At 41.7% G+C, this 10,954-nt stretch overlaps 1 protein-coding gene across 1 annotated transcript; it reads left to right on the top strand.

Moving 5' to 3' along the window:
* The first annotated feature begins 389 nt into the window (after positions 1–389).
* si:ch73-256g18.2 (small integral membrane protein 36) lies at positions 390–10,241 on the top strand. The gene is made up of 2 exons (XM_050059516.1): positions 390–1,051; positions 7,717–10,241. Exon 1 carries the CDS (start codon positions 572–574, stop codon positions 917–919), a length of 348 nt encoding a protein of 115 aa, XP_049915473.1. The 5' UTR covers positions 390–571; the 3' UTR covers positions 920–1,051; positions 7,717–10,241.
* The last annotated feature ends 713 nt before the right edge of the window (positions 10,242–10,954 follow it).

Here is a 10,954-nt window from a genome sequence, read left to right as displayed (position 1 = left end):
CTGTTTCTGTGACGCTCTGTGCTTTTAATCTAATTTGATTTCAAATGTAAAAAAATAATCACTGAGAGTGACATAATAAAGCAGTTGTTTAATACATATTACATGACTCCCAAAATCCCCAAAGTGACGCTCGTGGCAAGCTGACAGGTGTGTGTTCGGGTGCCTTCCTCCATTTTGCTGAGTATCATTTTGTCACTGTGTAGTTGGGAAAATCAAAATGGTGGCTTAAGTTATTAAAACTGAGCAGCTTTAATCATTGGCTGCTGAAATTCAAGGTTGGAGGAGCAGCGGGGATTAACGTCCTTTAAAGCACAAAGCTTCATCTCCACTCTGGCCTGCTGTCACTGCCCCTCTCTCTCTCTTCCTGTCAGCTGATCCTCTCATTTCATCTCTGACACCATCCTCTGCTGTCTTTTGCTCTTTCTCTCTCTCCTGCCAGCTGTCCATCCCTCAGACATCACCACAGTCTTTTTTCTGCCTCTTCTCTTTCCCACAGCTCCCCTCTCTTTCTGTTGATTTCCCCATCATCACTTTCTGTCTCTGGATCTGGGGCGAGATATGAAGCGGCACCATGGGTTTCATGGAATTCTACCTGGAGATTGACCCCGTCACCCTCAACCTCATCATCCTTGTCGCCAGCTATGTCATCCTGCTCCTGGTCTTCCTCATCTCCTGCATCCTGTACGACTGCCGGGGCAAAGACCCCACCAAGGAGTACGCCCCTGACAACACACCGGCGCCGCCCAGCCAGTCGCCCATACGCCTGGTGGTCATGCAGAACTCGCCCGCCTCGTCTCGCTACGAGCCCAACAACACGGCTGGACATGGAGAGCTGCCGACGCCAGACCTGAGCCGGGAGAGAGGAGAGAGGGAGCGGGAAAGAGAGAGGGAGAGGGAGAAGAGGAGTACTCTGGTCTGAGGAGGAGGAGGAGGAGGAGGAGGAAGATGGACAACCATGAAGTGCTGTTGTATCAATGTTTGTAGTCCTGGACTCTTTATTTTTACTTTTTAACATCCCAGATTGAAGAGCTGCTGAGCAGATCAGCAGGAGGTAAGCAGCCAGAAGGGTCCACAGAAAACCTTTCACAACCCGACCCCAACCCCCAACCCCCCAACACCCCAACCCCCACCTTCAGTTAGCAAACGCATTTAAAACATTTATAATAATTTAGAAAATGAACTTGCATATCCAAAAGTGTGTTTCTATCAACTGGTTCAGAGTAAAGAAATTCAGCTCTCCAAGGCATAGTCTTGTCAGAAGTTGGAGGTATAGGCTACATTTTACTCATGGCTGTAATCCGCCTGTTAAGAGAAGAAGCTTTGAAGGAAACATAAAATTATCAAGCCACCTCAACCATCTAACCCATCTACGAGAAAGGTCCTCAGGAATTTGTTTCAGTTGAGCAACTTTTACTTGTTCTTTCGTGTCGGTTGGTATTGGTCGTGTTTCATGCTGTTGAAATACGAAGACATGCTATTTCATTATGGGAATATCCAGTCAGACACAGACAGTGGAAACAGATGATCAATCATACAAGTTAAACATTTGCTACATCAGAACTTACTCAGCGAAGGCGTTTCCATATTCCATTTTTCACATCAACTCAAAAACCATCTTAAACCTGTGTAAAGAAAAAGTTTTATTGAATTTTGCTATTTGTGTATTTTTCTAAGCTTTTAAGTGTCTCTACTGCAATACTTCAAAATGTACATAAAAACACATTTATGGAAACACAGCTAATGTTATTCAAAGTGCACAAAAACATAAGCAACAATCTGTTAAAACAATAAACTTATTCCATGATGATCGAAATAATTACATAAGCGATCAGCCAGTTATGATCTGCCAATCATTTAGCAACAAAATGACAGAAGACTACTGACAATTATTTCTTATCAAGCTCGAGTTGTTAAATAATTACAAAATCAGAGTGTGTATCTTTTAGTACTTAACTGGTGACCATCCAAAATCTGACTGGGTTACATCACATCCTGGGGATCCAATCGAGGACTGCAACTAATTATCATTTTTTTTGGTGCATACATTAAACATGCAATAAACATATTAAAAGGAATAAAAACACGGCAAAGTGCTGCAACACTCAAGAGGTTAAATATAGAAAAGAAAAATAAATCACAATTAAAAATGCAAAGATAACTTTAATTACTGATGAATTGATTTATCTGCAAAAATATATTTTATGAGAATCACAGTGGTACATTAAATATTCCTTACATTTGCAAAATGTAAATTAGTTATCTTTTTACTTTTTTGTTAAAAATGACCTCAATGATAAATCAGTTATCTCAATTTTCTGTCAATTAACTTATCAATTGTTTCACCAATAACCCAAACTTGACAGCCCACTGACATTGTAGGGACGTCAAGTGACATTGTGGGGACTTAAACTCGAATTGTGGAGACTCATACCAGAAAACACACTGACATTGTGGGGACTCATACAGAAAACACACTGACATTGTGGGGACTCATGTCAGAGAGCACACTGACATTGTGGGGACTCCTGCATTCTGGGGACTCCACTACCCAAACTGTTTATTTTACAGTTTATTCTCAGTGATGAGGTGAAGACTAGAATTGCAATAGATGTTGTGAGAAGAAAATCTTCATGCACTTTTCTTTCAGCTTGAGAGGGCTTTTTCGGGTTAAAGTGACACATCTGTGTGCCAGAATGTTGTTTGTTGAACACCATGCTTCAGTGACCATAACAAACAACAACTCAACACTTGTATTTACCACTGTGGTTGCTCCAGAGGCTCCAAAACAAGAACAGAAGTACAGGGTGAGGGGAAACTATTTTGGCATGAAAATTGTTTATGAAAACGTACAGTCAAAGAGATTAGCTTTTTCTCTGAAACAAACCACATCTGTTAAATCATCCTGCATGCAAACATCTGTGTGTTTTCAGATATCACAGTTCATTGTGTGTCAAGGGCATCTGTTCATCCCATACATACAGAACATGTCGTGCCAGTGTTCTGTATGTTCTATATGTTTCAACTGTAATCCATCATGCATTAGCAAATGCATGGAAATCAAATATTACTATTATGTGTCTGAGTACAAATCACCACAGCACTGAGCAGGTCTGAACAGCTGATTGGTCCCATTCTGTTATAATCAGATTAACAGCAAATCAAACCCTGATTAATTAGTGTCAGGCTGCAGTTGGTTGGTCTGTTGACATCAAATGAAATGTATATGCTTTTTAAAATTCTTTACACATGTTCTCATCTAGTTCTGCTCCTGTAATTTATTCATAGTGTTTACCAACTCCTGCAGATGTAGAAATAAAATGGCAGATTTAGCCTAGAAGTCCTCATCCTTTACTTCAACATGATGGTTTAAATTACTGGAAAATGTCCAGCTGTCAATCTCCACTCATGCTGCTGCAAATATCTGAAGTGTCTTTTCAAATATTTTAATACTGTTGCCAGTACGACACCTTAACTGCAGTGCAGATATCAACATGTTCAATATCTATCTTTAAGAAATGCCCACCATTTTTCCACAACCCCTATTTTTCATTTACAACATAACCCAAACTTCTCCATACATCGGTATTAATGTTGTCAGTACCTGAAAATGCTCATTATATTTACAAGATTCTGATCTGCATCTGGAAATATCTGATCACAGTAAGACTGAAGCCCTTTTTAAATAGGAATTTTTTGTAAATGTGCAGGAAAGCCCAATCCAGTCTTTTTTCAGCATTGGCAGTATAAAAACAAAATCGGGGAGTGCAGCAAAATGCCGCCTACCTACTTTTGTTTATACAGAATGCGCATTTTTCGGGGCAATGGGGGGCGTGAGCTCAGTGTGTGACGTAAACAGTGACGTACTCTGAGGGAAGCCGCCGAGGACAAGGAGGGCGCGCAATTCCTTGTCTCCCCAGTTGCTCATCTTTACAGTGTCTGTCAGGTTTGTGTTTCCCTCTTGCTACTAGCTGCTCGCTAATTCCTGCTATTAGCTGTTTCCTGTTTATCCACCGCCAGTGGCTCGCACTTGCAACGTCATCAACAGCTCCTCCCACAAGTCATCAACAGCCCCTCCTGTTGTGAAAGGCCACCTCGGTCTGTTTAAACCAAAAAGGTTCCGCCAATATGTCTACCCTATGAGGAGGAAAATTGGGCACCTCGGATCAACTCGCCAATCTGGCTCTGTGTGTCTAAACGCTCGCAGCTTGCCGGGAAAATGGCCCAACATTCGCTGAAAATCTGGCAGTGTAAAAGGGGCTTTAGAGTCTTTAAAAAAATCCAAATCTTGTTTGGTTGTATCTTATCTCACCCCTGCCGCAAGACAAGAACTTGCTTTGTACAATATCTATGAAAATGTTGGCATCGTACATTTCTGCAGACTTTACTAGCCTGGTGTAGGCACACATTCTGACAAATGAAGGCCTGTCTCAATTAGAAGCCAGGTCTGGTTGCTAAGCAGTTTATTTTTATAGACGTTCTTTTAATTTATGAAACCAGGTCGGGGAACTGAAATCCTTGAGTGCTGTAAAAAGAGTGTCTCATGCTCACTTTCTCTGATGTCCTGTCTGTCGTATTCATACTGGTTCAAATAAACAATTTGATTCCCATCTTTGCTGAACAACAGTTTTGCGTAAATGGAATTTAAGGCCTCTCCCATATAGATCCCAAATATAGGCTTGTTACTGTGCGTTGAAACTTTACATTTCAAAAACCCTGTAGTTAACGTGTGGTTATGTTTAGGCACAAAAGTCCTGTGGTTATGGTTAGTGCCCGGTTTTGGGGGCACAATCCTGGCTGGAAATGCAGCATGTCTTTGTAAAAACACAACCACTTTACATGGAACTATCCCTGCTTGAAAAAAAAGCGATTGGTCACAACAAAACACCCACATTTGGTGCCTAAAAGCTGCTGGAAATGTAGCAATGACTCACTAAATCACAACTGATTGTGTCGTTTGTTGGTCTTAAAGAGTGGTCTGCAGCTTGGCAGGCGTCTCGTCCAGGTGACATGGCTTCCCACCATCCCCTCCACCTCCTGCTGACAGTCAGCTCATATACTTTGACAGTTTAAAAAACACTGATAGGACACATGTGAAATATTCAAATGCAATGTATCCTTGGCTGCAGGAATGTATTGTGCCAACATTTTCTTCTGCCGCTTGGGTTGATGAATTTTATGGCTGAAGTATGTTTAGGGTAAGGCAACTAAAACACTTGGTTAATGTTAAGGAAATGTTATGGTTAATAAAAACTGATATTTGCAGGTCTTTGATGGGACGTGAACACCTGTTTGGTATCAAAGTCCGATGCTCTACTTTCTGTTACTAAAAACATAAGTGATTGAATACAGAAAGGAATGGATCACTTGTACCAGATTATTAATGATGTTTAAGTGTTTGTATTTCCTCACTTTGTGATCTTGAAAACTTAATTTCTGGTCAGAGGATACAGTGTTTAAAATCCACGGGCTGACGTACAACAGCTTTCGTTTCCTACATGTAACAAGCCAAATGTCACATTTGCTTTGGCGGCCCCAAACACAGCTGCTCATGTTCGGCCCCAAACTGAGAAACATTTTCTGCAAGAAGGTAATTACTTTGACAGAAGAAACATCGTGTTTCAAACATGGTCTGAACATTTCTGGTAAATCACTTTAAACCTCTGTGGAACGTTTACGTAAAGCTGTCCACATGCAGCTCTACGTCAATGCCCCGCCCACTGGCACATGGTCTCCGGATGCTTTACAGTTTAATCTCAGCAGGTGGAACTCAACAAAACTCTTCAGGTCTAATAACATCAGATTCATGCCAACTATAACACAAGAGCTCATTAGGAAACAAATGAAAAAAGATTATTGCTGTGAAAAAGATTCACGATTGACTCCCAGATCGAGTAATTTTCCTTTGCGTCTTGTAATTGTGAAAAACAAAGCAACTCATGAGAGATCTTCATCTCGTCTGAGAAAGAGAAGCAGTGCTACACGTGGCTAGAGCTGAGTAAAATGAACTCTTTACCAGAACAAGAACCAGAGTTGTCTCAAAGACTCAAACAAAACAAAAAAGTGAGTGTCGCCTCACGTTTCTTTTTCAATAAATGTTAATGAGACTCTTCCTAATTAGCAGTAAAGACAAAGCAGTACCCTCACTATCAGGTACACAAACAGAGTACTTCCTTTATTTATACATGGAACAAAAGAGGCAGCAATCACTTTTTCCTCAAAACATAACTGTCAAACAAGTTGGTAGGATGTGAATGTAATTTATAGGAGATTGAGTTTATCCAATAGACGTTGAGACATTCCACACTGGCACAAAAAAGGTGCTCGATAAATGATCACTGTCCATTAATGTTTTCAGCATATTTTGTGTCAGTCCATCTCGTAGATGATAGAATATTTCGCTGGATAATTAAAAAAGTTTTGACCTGCTAGTGGCACTACATTAAACATCAGAGGACAATACAAAGAAATTAGGATTCATCGACTGGGGACCATGAATATCTGTACAAAATTACATCTCCATCTGTCCAAGAGTGATTTCCAACCCAATTGGTAGACAAACTGTTAACATTGCACGTTCCTGTCATTACCTCTCTCAGTGACAGCTTACCGGCTCTGAACTATATCTGGAAACACACTGACTTAATAAAATTAATTTTAGCTGGCTCAGACCACTCTGCAGAAGGAAGGATGGCGAGGTGTCTCCCCTCCCCCCAGACTCTGGACCCTGAGGTCCCAGATTCTAAGCTCTTCGTCCTGCTGCATGAAGTTCTCAAACCAGTCTGTAAATCCTGCCTGACCCCCCCTCCCTCCATCACTGTGATGAATCTAGCCGACAACATAAACCCTCACTGGACAGACAAATAATGAATGAATGGACAGATGCATGCTCGTCACTCATCCCTTTGACGTATGTTGGACAGTAGGACTAACCCTTTGATGGCCTCTGAGGAGGGTTAAAGTTTACACATGTGGCAGCAGATGTTGGTGTTAACAGAGATTTGTTGGCTGGTGTTAAAAGAAGCTGACAGAGAAACTCAGCTGATGTTTGGAGGGAAATCCTCCAGCGGAGACACAACAGCACGAAGGAAACATCATCTGTTTCTCTCATATGGAGAAAAATATTAAATATCATTACAAAGTGAATGATTCACCCGAGGCTGGTGAGTTCTGCGGGTTATTTTTACAAAGCAAAGTATTGGTGACATTAGAATTTTGATCTGATGATCGTGCTAAATGAAAAATCAGGAGATCACTAAAGTCAGGAGGATTCATCCTCTGGGGAGCATGCATACCATCAAATGATTGTTGAGATATTTAAGTCTTGTTCATGACATAAGTCTGACCAATTGAGGACCAACAGATCGACGTTGCATTCCCTAGAGCAATGCCATTATCACTGAGAAACATTTAGAGCTGCACAATCATCTAAATATGTTATTTTAATAATAGAAAGACATTCAAACAGGTCCTATTCTGAAGCTTTACGTCAGTTTTGTTCAGTTGTGCATGTTTATTCTTGACTCTGAAAACGGCAGTCGAACATTTTATAGGTTTTCTAGAGCTTTGGCTGAACCTTGAGGTCAAAGTAGTTGATCAAGCGCAGTTTCTAAAGTCAATAATGGACTTTGGACATCAACCTTTATGAAAACGGACTGGCTGAAATTCAAAAGTAAAGTTATTTGGTTCAAAGTTAATTAGCATGGTCCTTTTTTTCAGGTTTTTCCAGGGACTTGGCCACACCTGCTAAAAAACTCCCAGAAGCCCCTTCAGTTCCATCAGCCAGTAGACAGCCTGCATGTTCAGCCTGAACCCTCAGAGGGACTCGATCACATTGCACCAAGAGACTGCTGAGGACCAGAGGACATCCTTCACTGATTGATTTATTGATTGGTTTGTTTGAGTGTCCTGCACCAGATGTTGTCCAGCCCATATGGGCTTACAAGACACAAGACAACAACAAGTCTGACTTCAACCTGCTCACTGAGGTAGAATTATCTGCTTTGACACTGGAGACATTTAGACTTTGACTCTGCCTCATCAGGACCTGCGTGTTACCTGCAGAAACACTAACACAGGCCACAATGTGTCTGAGACCTGAGATAACTGGGACTGAGGTGTTACTGGACAGTGGTGCCAGTGGATCAGATGATGGATACAACACAGAGCAATAATATTACTCTATTAAAGAAAGACAGATGTTGTGGTCAGTAACAACAGCTGGAACTATCACAGACAGCTGTCTGATCAAAGGTATTCTCATGATTTCACAGATACTGGGCCATATTTAAACAACCTACAGCTCATAATCTAAAGTGCAGTTAGGGCGTTACTCATTAAATGCTGCATAATCTGGATGCAAAGTTTGGCTCAAGGGGCAAAGGGGTTGTATTTAGTCTCTTTATTAATCAGAAGTGTGTTTTGGACATGACATGAATTCACAAATCACCTCCTGTTACTTTTAATATGGTGCATTTACATGGCAGATTCAGTGAATTGGAGAAGCAAGCGATTTTCTGTTGAGAGCAATGCAGTCAGAGCAGTGATGTCACTGCGGCAGATATTGTGGGACATTTAAGCAGCTAAGCTAAAAACTGCAGTTAACTTTTAGCTTGTGAAATGATCAGTGAAGTTATGCTGCTTCTTCTTCTCGTCTGTAAATGCACACATGGGGAGTCAGACAGCAGCTCTGCAGCTCTGCTCTGATCTCTGCTACGTTTACATTTTACAAAATGTGTCCCTGTGTGTGTAACGAGCATACATGTGTTGTGAACTTGCCTATTTAGGTACATCTCACTATCTGACTAATGCACCCAGTAAGTTTTTGTTGGTTAATGCATCAGTTGCTTTTTGCTGCCTCTAATTAGCAACATGCCAACAATGCACCTGCCCACACCTCATTTTAAGACCCACATACGAATGGGCACACAGATGGGCACAAGTACATTTGCTTCTTACACAACCTGGCTGTGAAATGACGACTGCATCAGTCTGAAACTAGCAGCGACAGTTGTGCTGCGCTACTTTGTCTTCCTGCAAAACCAACTGCCGCTCTGCACCGCTCTTCTCCTTCGTCACTGGATATCTGTTAAGTCCACTGTGCTAGCTGTGGCAGGTTGGAGCAGTGAGTGGAAATAATGGGTCTAAATTCTGGAAGTGACCAGTTACTGTTATGACAACACCTGACCCTGAACCCCAGGGGCCGGTAAAGCCCCAGCTTCACCTTGTGTCATTCTGTTTCTAGAAATTTGATTAACTGAAAGCTTGTCAGGAATTTTTTCATGAAAAGGCCCTCAAAATCTAACACCTGTATAATTAAAATTTTCATTCATTCATTCAATCATTTGTTTTCTGCAACTGCTTATTCTGTTAGGAGTCGTGGGGGAGACAGACAACCATTCACACTCACATTCACACCTACGGACAATTTAGAGTCACCAATTAACCTGCATGTCTTTGGACTGTGGGAGGAAGCTGGAGCACCTGGAGGAAACCCACGCTGACACGGGGAGAACATGCAAACTCCACACAAAAGGGATCCTCCACCCCAGGGTTCAGACCCCCACCTTGGGTTTGAACCAGGAACTCTCTTGCTGTGAGGTGACAATGCTAACCACTGCAGCACCATGCCGCCAATTTAAGTTTTCATTTCTGAATAAATGTGTGTTCATCGAATTACACAAAGAAATAGACACACAAACAACCTGCGAATAGATGTAACAGGTGTATTTGTGTTTGGCAAAACCAGTAACTCAAATAAATGTTTGCACTGTGCGTTTCTGCAAACCATGGAAACATTACGTTTGTATGCTCTTATGTGGCAGATATGTTGAAACAATATCTTTCTTTATGTTTCAACAGCACTGTGGTTAATGTGGTAGGTTTGGGCACAAACATTACTTGGTTAAGGTTAGGAAAAGATCAGGTTTTGGCTTAAGATACAAAGTTTTGGTTGCACAATCCAGGCTTAAAACGCAGCAAAACAGTCCCTTTTTGTGGCACTATCCCCGGTGGAAAACAGCAACAGAACATTCAAGTCTAGTGGCCAAAAAGCCGTGGGAAACACTTGCTAAAAAACAACTGATCTTGTTGTTCGTTGGTCTGCAGCTGGGCAGGCGTCTCTCCAAGATGTCATGCCATCCACCATCCCCTCCCCCTCCTGATGACAAAGTCAGCTCAGATACTACAAATGTTTGTCACTTTAGAAATGTTGATATGATACGTAGGAATGTTACTTATTTGTGATTTGCATCACGCCAATATTTTCTTCTGGTGACTGGGCTGGTTTGGCTGGTGGGATATTTGGGGATATTATAGACCTAAATTTTATATATATTTTACAGTCAGGATGTCTCTGTACAGAGCAGATACAGATTTTTTTCTGACTGAATCTAAATGTCAGATAATTCTACCTCTCCACATTTGTACTGTGCACAAAAATGGCAAACTGGCTTAATCCGTCTTCCTTCCTGAAACGACCAAATCCTCCTCGACCAAAAAGACTCTCGCCTCCCACGTCAAGCCGTCCCCTCTGCTCATTGGCTCTGGCACCCTGTGACAGATGATCCAACCCCGAGTCTTTGGAGGACTCGTTCCACAGAGGCCCTCACTGGGACAAATCCTCTTACATAAAAAAAAAAAAAAACAGCACACAGCCAGCTGAGCAAGCCACCAATGGCTGCATCCCATCCATAATATGAATTGCACAATTATCCACCCCCCTCCATATTCCATGTTTGTGGATTATATGGTGACCGCCACAGAGTATTAGGAGCATGTATTATGTATTTGTTTTTGCCCTGTGCTTTTTTTTTTTGTCCGTGGGGAGGGTTACGTAAGCTTCAGGTTGTCAACAGGCTGAGATTTTGTCGTGTTCAGGCCTAACCCGATGGCTCATCTGATGCCTACATGAGGCTCAGAGACCGGGCTCGCCACTGCAGCACGCAACACCCAAGAT

The sequence above is a fragment of the Epinephelus moara genome, chromosome 13 (assembly GCF_006386435.1).
Source record: "Epinephelus moara isolate mb chromosome 13, YSFRI_EMoa_1.0, whole genome shotgun sequence".
NCBI classification, from domain to species: Eukaryota; Metazoa; Chordata; class Actinopteri; order Perciformes; family Serranidae; genus Epinephelus; species Epinephelus moara.
This window is presented reverse-complemented; position numbering and strand designations above follow the sequence as displayed.